This window comes from Oncorhynchus mykiss, chromosome 30, assembly GCF_013265735.2.
Source record: "Oncorhynchus mykiss isolate Arlee chromosome 30, USDA_OmykA_1.1, whole genome shotgun sequence".
In the NCBI taxonomy this organism is placed as follows: domain Eukaryota; kingdom Metazoa; phylum Chordata; class Actinopteri; order Salmoniformes; family Salmonidae; genus Oncorhynchus; species Oncorhynchus mykiss.
Window position 1 is genome coordinate 36,669,335 of NC_050570.1, and position 18,027 is coordinate 36,687,361.

At 42.5% G+C, this 18,027-nt stretch overlaps 1 protein-coding gene and 1 long non-coding RNA gene across 6 annotated transcripts; one reads left to right on the top strand and one right to left on the bottom strand.

The window, feature by feature from the left end:
- Positions 1 to 865: 865 nt before the first annotated feature.
- Positions 866 to 6,443, bottom strand: LOC118945788. 4 transcript variants are annotated; one of them, XR_005040899.1, is made up of 5 exons: positions 6,178 to 6,443; positions 5,689 to 5,991; positions 3,494 to 4,253; positions 1,979 to 2,504; positions 866 to 1,589 (listed from the first exon to the last, which is right to left on the bottom strand). It is a non-coding gene; the product is annotated as an uncharacterized LOC118945788 (long non-coding RNA). The 4 variants fall into 4 exon arrangements; XR_005040898.1 differs by having other exon boundaries at positions 3,494 to 4,239; positions 5,689 to 6,443; XR_005040897.1 differs by having other exon boundaries at positions 5,689 to 6,443.
- A 379-nt stretch (positions 6,444 to 6,822) lies between these two features.
- LOC110521781 (aldo-keto reductase family 1 member A1-B) lies at positions 6,823 to 16,597 on the top strand. 2 transcript variants are annotated; one of them, XM_036968902.1, is made up of 9 exons: positions 6,823 to 6,969; positions 8,025 to 8,126; positions 8,288 to 8,407; positions 12,428 to 12,579; positions 12,830 to 13,025; positions 14,927 to 15,126; positions 15,581 to 15,653; positions 15,838 to 15,924; positions 16,242 to 16,597. In XM_036968902.1, the coding sequence occupies exons 2-9, from the start codon at positions 8,031 to 8,033 to the stop codon at positions 16,305 to 16,307; spliced, it is 990 nt and encodes a 329-aa protein (XP_036824797.1). In that variant the 5' UTR covers positions 6,823 to 6,969; positions 8,025 to 8,030; the 3' UTR covers positions 16,308 to 16,597. The 2 variants fall into 2 exon arrangements, with proteins under 2 accessions (XP_036824797.1, XP_021455311.1); XM_021599636.2 differs by lacking the exon at positions 6,823 to 6,969 and adding an exon at positions 7,056 to 7,437.
- Positions 16,598 to 18,027: the final 1,430 nt, after the last annotated feature.

The following is an 18,027-nucleotide window of genomic DNA, read 5'->3' on the forward strand; positions in this document are numbered from 1 at the left end:
TACTGTATTTTTATACCATCTGCTGCTTCTTGCCTATGCCGCTCAGTCATCGCTCATCCATATATTTCTATGTATATATTCAAATTCCATCCCTTTACTTAGATTTGTGTGTATTAGGTAGTTGTTGTGGAATTGTTAGATTACTTGTTAGATATTACTGCACTGTCAGAACTAGAAGCACAAGCATTTTGCTACACTTGCAATAATATCTGCTAACCATGTGTATGTGACCAATAAAATGTGATTAAGACAGATATTTCACCACATGTATAAATGTGAAGCATCCGGTTGGCTTTCCCATTCACTACCTATGGTGGTGAGAGGAAGACCAGTGGTCGGCAGTGGGAGCAGATGGAGCGACATTTGATCTCAGTACAGTTTTCTGTTTCCAAAACTAGAATCTGTTACGAACATAGTGGACCAGGTTCTGTAGACTTTACCCTTTGCCAAAGTCTCAAAAATGGCATTCTTTAAAAGGAGTGCACGGGCAAATCGAGTTTCTGCACAAGCGCACTTCACAGAACGAAAATATGCAAATACTCTTTGGTGTCGACTTGTTAACCCTTTCCCGCTCTCATTAACGTCAGTATTATACACACCTGGCATGGTACATCAGGTGAGCGGAAGCACTAATTAAGGTTATACGACATACAGTTAGTATGATAACAAAGGGAAAGGGAAACCTAGGGTCCATGCAAATAGTACAGTTTACCACCATGTTCACGGGCCTGACAAAATACAGGTGGAAAAAAAAAAAGAAATATGAAGAGAATGTGTTTTATACTTTCATTTTGTCTTAGATCTGCAAAGGTGTAGGGAAGAAATAAGCAGATTAAGTCTAAATGAGATATTAATAAACAACAACTGACTTTGGAAACATAATTTAATAAGTATTCAAGTACAGGAAAGAACATGACAGGTTTTTTTTTTAAATGTAACTATTGAAAGAGGTGTATGTGCGTGTAAAAAAAACAATTAAAAAAATGAATGTGTAGCCTGTAATTTGTAAGAGAACAACAAGAGCACAACTGCAGACCGATACAGGGACAACTCATTAAGCCTAGACATAGTCGGGGAACTTCAGACATGGCCATAAAGAGAGAGAGGGCAGGGCACTGGAGATCTGAGGTACAGAGAGGAGTGGAGGAGAGGTGTGTGTGTGTCTCCGTCTCTGAAAAAAATAAAAATAATGTGTAACCATAACACAGCTAAACAAACAAATGGCCCCTGGACGTCATGGACCAGTCGATGGAACATAACTTCACATACAGGTTCAACATCCTGGTTTTCAAGTGGTTTTAAATTAAAGAAATATATTCACCATTAGTCTTGTAAGAGACCAACAAGAGCATCTGTGAATTCTCCGGTGTATGCGTTTCAATTCTGTCAATTCAGAAATCTATGTAACACTAATAATGGATGTTATCCTAAGACTTTATAAACAAATTACTTTATGAATTGACTGAATTTAAATGGAACTGACATGTGTGAAAAGAAAGGTACAATGAGGGAGGTCAAGACAACAACCAGACAACTCATCTCTTCTTCCTGTCCTTCCTGTGAGCTGGTCGGCTAAATTGACTCCATTTCTGATAGGGAAGAGAAAAACAACACATTCAAGCTTAACATAATATAACCCCATAAAAGGTGAGATTTATGTTAACTAAATACTGCTTGTATAGCGTAGTTAGTGGCATAAATATTGGAACAGTGTGGTAAAGTTGGTAATACTTGCTGTTTACTCATGGAATTTGTATTTCAGATCAAAAGATGAATATGACAGGCAAATATTTAGACAGCAAACTGTTATTTTAGGATATTTTCTAACCCAGAAACAACAGCTATTCATTTGCCTCATATTAATACTTTGATCTGAAATACCAATTAGCCTACATGACTATACTGTAAAAATGACCTACTTTACTTCACTGTCGCACACTTATGACACTACCTGTGATGTGGGGAGAAAAAAACGTACCATTGAACTCGGCTTCGAAAAGCAGCTGATACATTTGATCCTTGACTGCTGCTTTTCTTTGCTGAGGCAGCCTCTTCAGTGTTGGCACCAGGCTCATGGCAAAGAGGGTCTCTTCATCCTCCTTCCTGTGAGCATCAGGTTGGGCTGCATCCCTCTCGACGGCTTGGAGGAGCCTCTGCTGAAATGAGTTGAGTGGATCTGGGGGGCTAATACCTCCGATGACGCCTGGTGTGACGTTGTTCCTCTTCGTTTCTCTCTCTGTTTCTCTCCACGGCCACATCCTGTTCAACAAGGTCCTCAGTGGTCACTTCCGTGAGGTTCATAATAATCTCAGGTGGTCCTAGATCCAGAGGTGCTTCCTCCATTTCATCATCTTCCATGGCTGCACCGGTGGTGGTCATACTTGTGGATGATGTAGACGTTGTAGAGGGTCTCGCTGCACCGGTGGAGGCGATGGTCGCACTTGTAGGTGACGTTGAGGGTCTTGATGGACCGGTGGCGACAACACTTGTGGATGTTTCCTGTACTAGAGAGGAAATGCACATTTAGGTTCCACCTCCGAAGAATGAGGTTACCACAAGCATAAAGTAAAACATTTGCTATATCGTCAAAATGTGTGCAAACAAAAATGTAAGGTTATGGTTTATGATTGACTTTTTATGACTTCGGAAGAATGATGAAGGTTACTTCACAGGAGGTTTGTGGATCTTAATTGGCATAGGCTGGCTCGTGTTATTGACTGGTGCGGAATTAGTGGAATGGTATCAAATACATCAAGCACATGGTTTGATGCCATTCCATTTGCTGTATTTGATACCATTCCACTTGCTCGGTTCCAGCCTTTATTATGAGCCATCCTCCCCTCAGCAGCCTCCACTGCTACTTATACATATTCACAAATTGAGTGTGGGAATCTCCACATGGAGTTGATAAACATCAAGTAGGGCACTGACAGCTATCACTGTAGCGAGCTAGCATTAACCTTATCTAGCTAGTTATCTGGCTAACCTTATCTAGCTAGTCATCTGTTGTTGCGTGTTTTTTTTTACTACACCATATTCCAAAGATGAACCAGCTTGATCTATGGCTGGCTCTGGAGCTGGATTTGTCATAAGCATTGGTTTAGGGAAAACTTCACCACAGATGGAAACCACTGGCCTTGCCAGAAGATACCAACTCTACCGTTACGCTTGTTTACACTGAGCTGCATTGGGGTCGGAATGCAATCATGGTTACATTAAGACACCATCAAATTTGGAGTATAGTGGCATATCCCATCCCTGCATTGAGGTATGTTTTCCAACCAATATCTCGCACCGGCTCCACGGTGTCACAATGTAACCATGATTGCATTCCGACCCCAATGTAAAATGCAATTTTATGGACAATGGTGGATGGTTCTTAAAATAATCTTTGTGTTAGGGGGCTCTTAGAAGAGCAGTTTCACTCCACGGCATACTGCCAATGGACTTCACTTTCTGGCGATGAGAAGTAGGTGGTCAGCTTCTCCCTCACCTGGAGTTCCTGTCTAGGGGCGTTGTTAGACATCAGGTAGGTGACCATTTGGCGTTCCCATCTCCATCCCAAACGGCTCCTGAAATGACCTCCGCAGGTAGTTGTAGACAACACATGTGGCCTTCACGCAGGCATTGACATTTGAGAGGCTGAGACCAAGCACTCTCCAATACATTCTCCACCGGGCTGCCAGAATCCCAAAGGCGCATTCAACAACTAACCTTGCCCCGGACAGTCGTTTGTTAAAGATCCTTACAGGCTTTGGCAATGGCAGTTGGCGTCCAGTGTAGGGCCTCATGAGGTTGGGTCTCAAAGGGAAGGCCTCGTCATCGACGAAGACGTGGGGAACAGGTCCCAGGTCTTCAGCCCCAGGGAGTGATGCGGGTGGTAGAATCTCCAGGGTGCGATCCTGAAGTGCCTGACCGAAGGCAGAGTCCCGGAGGGTCCCGCCATCACTTCCCTTGCCGTAAGCACCAACATCAACAACACGGAAATAGTAGATTGCGAACCCGAGCACGGTGGAGCCTGGATTACTACATGTTTCCCGTCAATGGAGCCAAGACAGTTGGGGAAATTCCACCTCTCCAGGAACTCAGCAGCGATGGCCCTCCAGTCTTCCTCCTTGGGGACAGGCATGTATTCACCAACCAGACAGTCCCAAATGGCTTGTGCCACAGAGGGGACAATGCCTGCCACTGTGGACCATCCAACTCGGAAGCTGAATCCACTGGTACTGTAGGAGTCCCCTGTCGACAAGAATCTAAAATATAATTCCAAATAATTATCAATATTGTGTGTAACTTGAATTCCACCCACATATTATATCCACCCACTGGCTCCATGTGATCTACAAGACCCTGCTAGGTAAAGTCCCCCCTTATCTCAGCTCACTGGTCACCATAGCATCACCCACCTGTAGCACACGTGCTCCAGCAGGTATATCTCTCTGGTCACCCCCAAAACCAATTTCTTTCTTTGGCTCTCCTTCCAGTTCTCTGCTGCCAATGACTGGAACAAACTACAAAAATCTCTGAAACACTTCTCTCCCTCACTAGCTTTAAGCACCAGCTGTCAGAGCAGCTCACAGATTACTGCACCTGTACATAGCCCACCTATAATTTAGCCCAAACAACTACCTCTTTCCCTACTGTATTTATTTATTTAGCTCCTTTGCACCCCATTATTTTTTATTTCTACTTTCCACATTCTTCCACTGCAAATCTACCATTCCAGTGTTTTACTTGCTATATTGTATTTACTTTGCCACCATGGCCTTTTTGCCTTTACCTCCCTTATCTCACCTCATTTGCTCACATCGTATATAGATAGACTTGTTTCTACTGTATTATTGACTGTATGTTTGTTTTACTCCATGTGCAACTCTGTGTCGTTGTATGTGTCGAACTACTTTTCTTTATCTTGGCCAGGTCGCAATTGTAAATGAGAACTTGTTCTCAACTTGCCTACCTGGTTAAATAAAAGGTGAAATCTTTAAAAAATAATAATATTATATCTACTCATATAGCTACCTCATTACTGTTTATTATGCTATACTAATTATATTGTAATACCTATCAACCATCATTAACAATTCCATGAAACAGTACAATTCAGTCTATGACTATATCAATAAACTGGAGCCCAGGCCAACTCTACTCTTAGAAAGAATGGTACTGTCTACTTAAAAGGGTTCTCAGACTGTCCCCATAGGAGAACCCTTTTAGCTTCCAGGTTGTACCCTTTTTGGTTCCAAGTAGAACCCTATTGGGTTCCATGTATAAACTTTTCCCCAAAGGGTTATACCTGGAACTATAAAGGGATTTATCCTATGGGAAAAGCAGAAGGACACTTTTGGAACCTTTTTCTCTAAGAGTGTATGTGAGTCCAATAGGAATGTAATGAATGACTGTAACTGTCTTGAACAACAATGGGTCCTGGAGAAGACTAGCCTACCTTCATCAGGGCATCAACTTTATTTTCATTTGGTAACATTGCATAATTAAAAAAGGATTATAAACCAACTTTGGGAAAAGTTATAGTCCTAATGAACATTCTGTAAAAGGATATCGGATGTCAAATAGGGCCTATTAACTGGAGAGCCCTTTAGCTAGCTAGGTTGCACATAAAAACAATGTATCAAATATCAATCAATTATGGTAACAAATGCTTTAAAAATGTACTTGAATTTAGCTTACCGGAGACAAATCGTCAGGAGTTCAACTGGGCTGATGGACTCCCGGGCGATCTTGGCTCCAACCATCTGGAGCAGGTGATCGAACTGGCTTCGGTCCAGACGAAAGTAATGTCGGAATTCCTCTCCAAACAGTCGAAGCTCTTGAATGAGACCGTGGAACTCCCCTGCCTGCTTTCGGGACTTTAACCATCTCTAGACCTCTGCTTTCGGCGGGGCTGGTCCCGGACCAACAGGCGCGATCAAGACCAACTTCCTCAACGTTGGTCTCATTGTGGACTATTTATTATTGCATTTCGCTCCAAAACTGCATTTTGGGGGAAATTATATTATAGGCTCTCACAATTAATTTGTGGATGTCATCGAATAAATGATGTACTTGGCAAATAAATGAATAAAACATTTAAAGAAATTATACAGTCAAACTGTTTTTATTATATGTTATCCCACATGTGTTTACTGGATAAGTGTGCATCAAAAATTCAACACTCACATTTTGCTGCTTTCTGTCAAGTAAGTCCACGCATACAATTTGATGCATTGGTTCGATAAATCCATGCTGCAAGGCAAACGCAGGGTTCCATTGGAAATGAATGTACTTCTGGTGAATCAAAACGTAAAACACAGTCGGTGTGTTCGAAGCGTAAAACGAAAAGTCAAATTTGAAGTTAATTTGACAAATATTGGATCCTTTCTAGCAAAGACAAAAGTTGGATCCCGTCTACCCATGACCACTTCCTGTTCCTTGCACAGCGGAGACAAATGAGCCCTATCTGTGGACAGTCAGTCTACGATCGTTCTTTATGCCGCATTCAAATCAACTTGGAACTCGAAAAATCGGGGAAAAAAATAACTCCGGCTGGTAAAATCGTTTTAATGATCATACAACTCGGAAATCCAAGTCGGGAACTCTGGCCTCTTTCGAGAGCTCCAACTTTCCGGCCTGAAGGTCACTGACGTCATGATTTGACCTCGTTTTTCCGATTTTAAATCAGTGATCTTCAGGTTGGAAAATCGGAGCTCTAGAAAGAGGCTCGAGTTGGATGACAGTTCAAATCAATTTTCCCAGTCGGATCTCGCTTTCTGTGAATTCCCAGTTTTTTGAACGCGGCATTATAACTCAGTGTAATACCAACGACTGCATCAGGAGAAAAATGCGATCAAACCCCGGAAACGGAAATCTTAGCAAAATGAATTCAGATTTTTTAAACAGCTAATTATTTTATATTTGTGACCGGGCCGTTGAAGATTATATAGGTTGTTTTACAGATTGATACCTGTAACAGTAAGTGGGAACTGTTTGAATACAGCTGCTTGTCGTTTTGTTATGGCAGTGTATTGTTTTGATATAAATTACTGTAGGTGGAAGTGGGTAGAAAATCTGCAAATAAAATATAATTGGAATAGATTCTGTTCTCAATCGTGTCAAATGTAATGTAAAACAGGTGAGATGATTAAAGAGATACATTACGTTAAACGTAATGTAGGCGAAGGGAATGTCAGTGAAATGAAATCGAAAACATTTGGGTTGCTTATTCCAGTATTCATGGTTATTGCACGATGCAGTGCCATTGCGTGTCCGTTTGTTGGAGGATTGCCTAATAACTGGCATTGTAAATCTGACAGACCGCAACAGTTATACAGTTGTCCACCCTACCTCGTTTATTGCAAGTTGATTGCAGACAGGCCTTGTTTAACTGCAGCCGGCTTCCGATTGCACACCTTGATTTTTAAGAGTCACCATGTCTACTGGGTAAGTGGAGCGATTATTGGACTAATTTCACTGTGACTTTAGTTCCATCTATTAGAAGCGGGTCTTATTTCGAGTATCGAGTATTAGCTAAGAAAAGGTGCAATAGGCTAGCCTATTGTAGCCAGTGATTCTAGATGACTAAACTCAACTGCATGGCGAAGGAAGTAGTTCTTAGACCAGTGACTGAGAGGTCCAGGTGTGGACTCAAATCTCGTGCGTCTGTGGAAACAGCAGCTCGCTGACAGTTACTCTCTTGTGGACCGATCTATGTAAACCTAACTGGTACCATGGAACTGTAATTAAGCAGCTGGCCAATTACGCAAGCCTTTAGTTCTGGTTAATCGAAATGAGCTGACAGTCAGAAGTTCTATGAACCAGAGGCAGGAGGATCAGGCCAGGGGGAGTGCTGGGCAGGATATTTGGTTCCTTTCATTGTCTCCCTTTCTTTACCACCCGCAGATGAAGGTACTGGTTAGGTTTTCAGCATGATCATGGAGACGACACAATAATAGCTACTTAACACTATTGAGATGCTCAATGTGAATATCCCAACGGCTGTGGCATCTGTCATCTGCCCTGTCTTTCAGGTACACATGGCAGTGGCAGGTAAAAATGACTTTGCAGTTCTCAACACCGGGCGGAAAATGCCTCTCCTCGGTCTAGGAACATGGAAGAGCGAACCTGGCAAGGTAGGTGCCTCACACGTGATTGATTAACCATTCCTCTTTTGGATCAAATATTTATCCCGACTAATTTAGGTTTTTATCAAAATGGAGTGTACTATCAATATGGGCTTGCTGTTGGGGTCTTTGTAACAATGGCTGTCGTCTTGGGTTGTGCTGTATTCCAGGTAAAACAGGCAGTGGTTTGGGCTTTGCAGGCTGGCTACCGTCACATCGACTGTGCTGCCATCTATGGCAACGAGGTGGAAATTGGCGAGGCTCTGCAGGAGACACTTGGCCCTGACAAAGTAAGCCAACAGCAAGGAACATGGTAGCTCTGGTCCAGGGCGTTACATGCGGCTTGAGTCGTCTTCTTATTTAATGGTTGTTGAAGAAGGCTCAAGCGAACACTTAACAACCTGGCCCAGAGCTATGAGTATGGTATCTAAGGCTTATCAATGTGGACACCATAGACATCATCGGGAGATACTGAGAAGGACAGAGATGTGCTAGTCCAGTGGTAGCTGCTGATTGGCTGAATACCCGGGGTGTGAGGTGGTTGGAGTTGTCAACAAAGCAGCATGACAGAATAATGGTGCCAAGTTTTCAAACTACTGGTAGTTTGAGAAGATATTTTAATTGATCTGTGCATTTGAACAACAGCATAAATACACATATTTCACTTTGAATGTCAAACTGAATGACAACTGCAGCATTTGCTGCCACTGTTTTGAACAGATTAGATTATACTATTTAGAATGAACAATATTCAGACCCCTTGAATTTTTCCACATTTTTTAAAGTTAGTCTTATTCTAAAATGGATTCGTTTTTTTCTCCCAGGATGCACCTGAGCTCAATTGAGTCTCATAAGCAAAGGGTTTGAATACTTATGTAAATAAAGTATATAATTCTTTTTTATACATTTGCACAAATTTATAAACTGTTTTTGCTTTGTCATTATGGGGTATTGTGTGTATATTGCTGAGATTTTTATTTATTTAATCCATTTTAGAATAAGCCTGTAATGTAACAAAATTTGGAAATGTCAAGGGGTCTGAATACTTTCTGAAGGCACTGTACATATCAAATTGTATTCGTCACATGTGCTGAATACAACAGGTGTAGTAGACCTTAAAGTGAAATGCTTACTTACGAGCCCCTAACCAACAATGCAGTTTCAAAAAGTACAGATAAGAATAAGAGATAATAGTTACAAGTAATTAAAGAGCAGCAGTGAAATAACAATAGTGAGACTATATACGGGGGGGTACCGATACAGAGTCAATGTGCAGGGGCACTGGTTATTTGAGTTAGTATGTACATGTAGGTAGAGTTGTTAAAGTGACTGCACAGATGACAACAGAGAGTAGCAGTGGTGTGAGGGGGGGCACTGCAAATAGTCTGGGTAGCCATTTGACTAGATGTTCAGGAGTCCTATGGCTTGGAGGTAGAAGCTGTTTAGAAGCCTCTTGGACCTAGACTTGGCACTCCGGTACCGCTTGCTGTGTGGTAGCAGAGAGAACAGTCTATGACTAGGGTGGCTGGAGTCAATTTTTAGGGCCTTTCTCTGACATCGCCTGGTATAGAGGTCCTGGATGGCAGGAAGCTTGGCCCCAGTGATGTACTGGGTCGTTCACACTACCCTCTGTAGTCTGACCGCAAGGTACCCGATGGTGCAGCTGTAGAACCTTTGAGGATCTAAGCACCCATGCCAAATCTTTTCAGTCTCCTGAGGGGGAATAGGTTTTGTCGTGCCCTCTTCACAGCTGTCTTGGTATGCTTGGCCCATGTTAGTTTGTTGGTAATCTGGACACCAAGGAACTTGAAGCTCTCAACCAGCTCCACTGCAGCCCTATTCATGAGAATGGGCGTGTGCTCGGTCCTCTTTTTCCTGTCGTCCACAACCATCTCCTTTGTCTTGATCATGCTGAGGGAGAGGTTGTTGTCCTGGCACCACACGGCCAGGTCTCTGACCTCCTCCTTATAGGCTGTCTTGTCGTTGTCGGTGATCAGGCCTACCACTGTTGTGTCATCGGCAAATTTAATGTGTTGGAGTCGTGCCTGGCCGTGCAGTCATGCATGAACAGGGAGTACAGGAGGGGACTGAGCACGTACCACTGAGGAACCCCTGTGTTGAGGATCAGCATGGTGGATGTGTTGTTATCTAACCTTACCACCTGGGGGCAGCCCGTCAGGAAGTCCAGGATCCAGTTGCAGAGGGAGGTGTTTAGTCCCAGGGTCCTTAGCTTATTGATGAGCTTTGAGGGCACTATGGTGTTGAACGCTGAGCTGTAGTCATATATATGTGTGTATGTGTGTGTATATGTGTGTATGTATGTGTATATATATATATATATATCAGCGTGCTGCTGCTTCCAAACACACACACACACACACACACGTGTGTATCGAAGTATGTGAACACCCCTTCAAAAATGGGTTGATTCGCTATTGCATTTGCTGACAGGTGTATAAAATTGAGTTCAGTGACTTAACGTGGCACTGTCATAGGATGCCACCTTTCCAGGAGCAGGAGCAACAACGGCTCAGCCACAAAGTGGTAGGCCACACAAGCTCACAGAACGGGATCGCCGAGTTCTGAAGCGCGCAGCGCGTAAAAATCGTTGACATCAGCAAACCCCTCACCCACAGGACTCCCTACACGCCGTCTGTCCAGTTAAGTTGAAACTTGGATTCATCCGTGAAGATGCATGCCAGTGGCCATCAAAGGTGAGCATTTGTCCACGGAAGTTGATTACGACACCAAACTGCAGTCAGTTCAAGACCCTGGGGAGGACGATGAGCACGCAGATGAGCTTCACTGAAATGGTTTCTGACAGTTTGTGCAGAAATTCTTCATTTGTGCAAACCCACAGTTTCATCAGTTGTCCAGGTGGGTGATCTTAGACGATCCCGCAGGTGAAGAAGCCAGATGTGGAGGTCTTGGGCTGGTGTGCTGATGCGTGGTCTGCAGTTGAGGCCGTTGGACATACTGCCAAATTCTCTAAAAGGGCATTGAAGGCGGCTTATGGTAAAGAATTTAACATTTAAATTCTCTGGCAAGTGCTCTGGTGGACATTCCTGCCGTCAGCATGACAATTGCACATTCCCTTAACTTGAGACATCTGTGGCACTGTGTTATGTGACAAAACGGCACATTTTAGAGTGGCCTTTTATTGTCCTCGGCACAAGGTGCACTTGTGTAATGATCATGCTGTTTTATCAGCTTCTTGATATGCCACAGATTTTTTGGTGCGTATGGAAAATGTCTGATCTTTTATTTCAGCTCATGAAAAATGGGACCAACACTTGTTACATACATACATAACTAAAAAGGTATGATCTTTGTCCCCATGTGCAGTTGCAAACTGTAGTCTGGCCTTTTTAAGGCGGTTTTATAGCAGTGGCTTTTTCCTTGCTGAGCAGCCTTTCAGGTTATGTCGATATAGGACTCGTTTTACTGTGGATATAGATACTTTTGTACCTGTTTCCTCCAGCATCTTCACAAGGTCCTTTGCTGTTGTTCTGGGATTGATTTGCACTTTTCGCACCAAAGTGTGTTCATCTCTAGGAGACAGAACGCGTCTCCTTCCTGAGTGGTATGACGGCTGCGTGGTCCTATGGTGTTTATACTTGCGTACTATTGTTTGAATGTGGTACCTTCAGGCATTTGAAAATTGCTTCCAAGGATGAACCAGACTTGTGGAGGTCTACAATTATTTTTCTGAGGTATTGGCTGATTTCTTTTGATTTTCCCATGATGTCAAGCAAAGAGGCACTCAGTTGAAAGGTAGGCCTTGAAATACATCCGCAGGCACACATTCAATGGACTCAAATTATTACAATTAGCATATCAGAATTTTCTAAAGCCATGACATCCTGGGGATTTTCCAAGCTGTTTAATGGTACAGTCAACTTAGTGTATGCAAACTTCTGACCCACTGGAATTGTGATACAATGAATTATAAGTGAAATAATCTGTCTGTAAACAATTGTTGGAAAAAGTACTTGTGTCATGCTCACAGTAGATGTCCTAACCGACTTGCCAAAACGATAGTTTGTTAACAAGAAATTTGTGGCGTGGTTGAAAAATGTTTTAACGACTCCAACGTAATTTATGTACATTTCTGACTTCAACTGTATGTATGTATGTATATTTATTATATATTTCTTTTTTGGGACAAGTTATCCTTTGTGCCACTAGCCCGATGATGGGGTCAAGTAAAGGGGTGTGTGTGTGTTTCTGTTTACACCACTAGCCTGATGATGGGGTCAAGTAAAGGGGTGTGTGTGTGTATTTCTGTTTACACCTGTCTCTGTTTACAGGCCCTGAGGCGAGAGGATGTGTTTATCACCTCTAAGCTGTGGAACACACAGCATCACCCAGAGGATGTTGAGCCCGCTCTGCTTAAGACACTGAAGGAGCTGAGGCTGGAGTACCTGGATCTCTACCTCATCCACTGGCCCTACGCTTTCCAGTGAGTAGCCTCCATCATGGGTTCTGGAGAGTCACTAGCCTCACTGAACATGATACAGTAAAACATTTATAGGATTGCCAGACACTAGCAGAATTTCCTTTTTAAATTCATTTCAATCTGGGTATTAAACTTGCTATAATAATTTTAACAATGATCAATTCACATGACAGGGGTTGTGTAACAAACTGTATGGGCTTCCTACTGTTCAGTGGTAACATTGTGCCCGTACTTCTCATTACCTTTCCCACAGACAAGGTGACGCTCCTTTCCCTAAGTCAGAGGACGGCACCCTGCTGTATGACGACATCGACTACAAGCTGACTTGGGCTGCCATGGAGAAGCTGGTGGGAAAGGGCATGATCAGGGCTATCGGCCTGTCCAACTTCAACAGCAGACAGATAGACGACGTGCTGTCTGTAGCCAACATCAAACCCACTGTGCTTCAGGTAAGGAGAAGATGTGTTGACTGTGCGTACATTGTACCTTGCTACCAGGATTTCCATTATGAAAATGCATTTTAATTTACCGGACAGTTGAGAAATGTACCAGACCCATATACATTGGGTGCGTAACCTGATTAGGGTTTCCACCCACGGTGCTCAGAATGATAGAAATCACATTTGATATAATTCATCTTAACAGAACATGTAAGTCAAGGATGCAATGAGGTGTGTCCTTGCTGCACATGTTGAAGATGGTATAACTGTCCATTTACTTTTCCTCAGCCAACAAGATGAGTAACAAACAGAAAAATCACTAGCCTACTTACTGTATGCTTAGGCGGCGCACGGCTTTCACGTTTGGGGAAGCAATTTTCCATCCATCTAAACTGGAGGAGGAAATTATTGTCCAAAAACTTAAGAGGCACTGACCCAACAATAACGATTGAGTATGCGCAGTGCACACTCACCGGGGATATAGCCGATGCTCTCAGTTGGTGCCAATAAGATGGGCTATAGGACTACTGTTGTTCGCTCAATTAAGTTGAGAATTTTTATTACTAAAAGACATGTCTTTTCATTCATCTCCTCTTTACAGCAATAGCCATTTACTTTCCAAACTGTCTGGCTACTGGACAATGAAAGAGAAATTAAAAACAAAAGAACATGAGAGAAATAGGCTACTGGTTTCAATGCAATATGGAAGTCTATATAAAATAATTGCCTCCTAATAAAATAAATAAGATTTTGCCTAAGCTACTTTGAAGCAAGGTAAAACATGCCTCCTAATATTTTGTAAAACATTCAAGTTTCAAACCATTTAAGTAGCTATATGTTTTAAAAATGCATACTGCCACCAGCTCATCCAAAGAGGTGTGATGCGCTGATGAAGCCTGCCTTCCGTTGACTATGCATTTGAGTGGCGAATGGGAAGAATGCCTCAATTACCGGCTGAGAAATACAAATATTAGCTATTTTTAACACACAATTGCAATTAGAATTATTGCACTTAAAACCATGTCTGACAGATTTTCTGCTTGAAGTATCTGTATGCAGTGCATGAGATACATAAGATGCATAACGAATAAATATTCCACAAAAATTATGCAAATTAACCCATGACTGGTCAACTGGTGTTCCAATCAATGAATAGGCTAAAAAGCATTAAACGGCTTAAAGCGGGCTGTTATCAGCTAACGGAAACCCCGCTAGCTACCTAGCTGAAGATCAGTTGAGAAACTATTTTTGTTTATTTAACTAGGCATGTCAGTTCAGAATTTCAGTTAAGAACAAATTCTTATTTACAATGACGGCCTAACCTGGCTAATAATTGTAATTGTAGACCCCTACCCTAACCCGGATGACGCTGGGCCAATTGTGCGCCGCCCTATGGGACTCCCGATCACGGCCAATTGTGATACAGCCCGGGATCGAACCAGGGTCTGTAGTGACACTCGGGAGCAAGGAGTCAAATCTAGAATGTTCTGATCCGTAATCAGGCGCGCTATCCATTGCGCCACTAGCCCGCTGAAAGGGGTGGCGTTTGTATGTTTGTCACTACCACAACCAGTCTTCTCACAGTCCATCGCTCCTCCAATATCCTTGCATACAACCCTCCCCCTACTGTCTCTTCGTGTCCCTGTCAGAAATACAGCAAGTGTTTGTTTGTTGACAGTTAAATATTAGAACATACGAGTTTGTTTTTGTTTGGTTTGAGTTTTTCTAGGTAGGGAGATCTTGATATGTGGCATGTGCTGTGTGTACATTATTCCTCCTTACCTAAAGATCAGTTGGTAAAATATTGAAAAAGTTTAAGCGCTAGACAGGAGTCAAACCTAGAATATTCGGCTCCATAGTCATCCATTGCTAGCCCGCTGACAGTTGTGGTTTCTGTTTCTGTTATTCAGGTGGAAAGCCATCCGTATCTGGCTCAGGTGTTGTTGCTGCAACACTGCCGGGACAGGGGCCTGGTGATGACAGCGTACAGCCCACTGGGGTCACCGGATCGGGCATGGAAGCATCCTGACGAGCCCGTCCTCCTGGATGAACCAGCCATCGGCACCTTGGCCAAGAAGTACAACAAGTCCCCAGCACAAATTATCATTAGGTGAGTAATGTTATATAATGTTCTAGCCTAGTACTCTTTACTCAATGATAACCCAGCATCCCCATCCCCAGAGGTGATGAACCCATCCTCTTGCATCTGTACAGTGAAACGGGTGTAAAATAAATAAACAAACAAAACCACACACCTTGCCTTGACCCAATCTGGGGGCTAGTTGAGCCAAATGTGGCACAATGGATAACAATGTGTCTGATTACGGATCAGAAGATTCTAGATTCGACTCCTGTTTAAATCGTAACTTTTTTCAAAATCGCAATTTCTCTTTAGGTAGGCAGAATAAATGTATCAGTACGATATATCAAGACCTCCTGAATTTAGCACAATAATTCCTAAAATAAATTAATAAAACACTCATATGGTCTAGTGATTAGATCTTGCTTTTCATGTAACCTCTTTGGCCTCAAACCAAACCATGTACATCTTGTCTCTTTGCTAGATGGCAGACGCAGCGAGGAGTGGTGACGATCCCTAAAAGTGTGACAGAGGCTCGGATCAAAGAGAATATCCAGGTGGGTTATTCTGTTTGATGACGATCTATAATTGTAAATTGCTGCACAATTCAGTCTACTACTGCAAGAAACCACAGCTCTATTACTACTATTTCTACCCATCAAAACTGTTTTCATAATTCCCATCGTGTAATTATTTGACTACTGAGTGGACTCGTAATCTAAAATGCGTGTGTATCCTCAGGTGTTTGACTTTACCCTTGCAGCAGAAGAGATGAAGTGTATAACAGCATTGAACAAAGGCTGGCGCTACATTGTACCAACCATCACAGTGAGTGACTTTAGAGCTCCCTCTACTGGTACATGTGTACAATGGATGTGAGACCAGAGAATGTTATTGAAGTTCTATGGGTTATGTGATAGCCAGCTCACAATGGTTAAATGTTTCATAGAGAGCTAATACTATATATGCTGTATGTAATCAGTTGGTTGAATTAAGCAACCAAAATGTAGTGTCTCTGTTGATATTCTACCATAGAAGTTGTCAGTGGGCTAGTTGGGCAATGGATTACACGTCTGACTACGGATCAGAAGATTCTATGCCCGACTGCTGGCTAGCTTGTGACATTTTTCCAATTGTTGTTGCAGGTTGATGGGAAGCCCGTCCCCAGGGATGCAGGACATCCACACTACCCCTTCATTGACCCCTACTGAGTAAATCCCCAACTGCTGCCCACTTGTGCCTTGGGAACCCCCCCCCCCCTTCCTCAACCCCATCCTAGGCTGTGTCCCAATTAAATAGCTTCATTTTGTCATAATCCTCCTGAGTGACAACTGATTTGAGAAGTATTATTTTTAGGGGAAAGAAGGTTGGTAGAAAAAGTCCAGCTCCTGTCAGATCAGTTTTCATGGTGGTGAGGTGGCGGGGAAAGAGTGCTTTAGAGTGTATTAGGACATAGCATCTGTGTTCTTCGTAATAAAAATGTTTTGTTACTGCCCTTGAATTATTTGCTTCGACTGATTGGTAATTAAAATGCATCTTTACTTGGAGGGAAAACTAGTCTAAACAATAGTGTAAATACTAAACTAATTTACTTTCTGACTCGGGCTGCACAAAAGCTGACGTGAAATGTTTATGGAAATGCAGTGTTATAAACCATTTTACAGCTGTGTTTTGTAATGTATTTATCCCATCTTTCACCAAGCCCAGTACCTACATCCCACTAACTCAACATGTGTAAATAACAATGTATATGTAGAGACTAGTATACAGCTGCAGCAGTTTTATGCTCTTGTCCCAGACAGAAGATATCCCAGCTAGACAGACAGATATCCTGTTGGACTTCCTGTTGCACACCACAAACCCAGACCACCTGGATGGAAAGAAGGATTCTGATTATGAGTTGTTTTGATTAATTTTACTAATCGTGCTAGGTGGGGAGCTTTTTATATAAATGTTGCACGTTCAAAAGTACATTTTGATTATTCCTATCTACCTAAAGACCAGTTGGGAAGTGAAACATGTATTAGATTAGGAGTCTAATCTAATCTAATTAGGAGTCTACAATCTAATGATCCATAGTCAGCCGTGTAAAATTACGTTGTCGGGGCGCCAATATGGGATCAATATCATGCCAAATGTAAATTGCTATCCACATGCAATTCACTATCCACAAACAACTTTTGATTTGTAAATCGAGGGCCTTAAGTAAAATGAATGCCATAAAGATTTGCACATAGGAGAGATATGTGCAAACATGACATATGGCAAACCTGCAACTCCATATTTGGAAGCGCTTAGGTCACCTAACTTTTGGCAGGAATTTGACAAGAAAAAAGAGAACGCCTAGACAAAGTTCTCACACAATTGTTTCTATCCCGGTAGAAAGTGTTAGGGTTGCATCAATTCGAATCTGGTATCAGGATAAATATGACATTGGTCACCGATTGTATACAATGTATTTTTTATTAGCTAAGCAATAAGTGGTAAATGCAATTTTCGTATATACGGGCTCTCTGTCCCACCTCGCAGGGCAAACAGAACTGAACCGTTCCTGACAAAGATATTATAATATACTCTGAACAGAGGTAGTTCCTGCTTCCGAGCCGGCCTGTCAGAGTAGAGACTGGGTGTGGTTTAGACTCACCCAGCCTATCGTTGATTGTTGGCGTATGAGCTGGTACCAGCCCCCGGGCGCTCCAGTTGATAGATGTAACTGTTGCTGTGTAGAGTATCTATGCGCTCATTCCCTAGATACCGTTATCACATATCTGGTTTCTGTTATTAAGTTTGAGTTCTAACAAAAAACAGTCTGTTTAACTGCCTACGTGCTGTACGTGTCTCCCACAATTCATGATAGTTGCCTATACCTCAAGGCCAGCCACAGCCTTTCCGCTAGTCACATCATATGTTGGAAAATGTTGATTTTAACAT

Coding starts and splice junctions, on each gene's coding strand:
- LOC110521781 (XM_021599636.2), top strand. CDS start 7,135: ATGATTAAAGAGATACATTACGTTAAACGTAATGTAGGCGAAGGGAAT. Junction 15,654..15,837: donor GGATCAAAGAGAATATCCAG/GTGGGTTATTCT, acceptor GTGTATCCTCAG/GTGTTTGACTTTACCCTTGC. Junction 15,925..16,241: donor ACATTGTACCAACCATCACA/GTGAGTGACTTT, acceptor TTGTTGTTGCAG/GTTGATGGGAAGCCCGTCCC.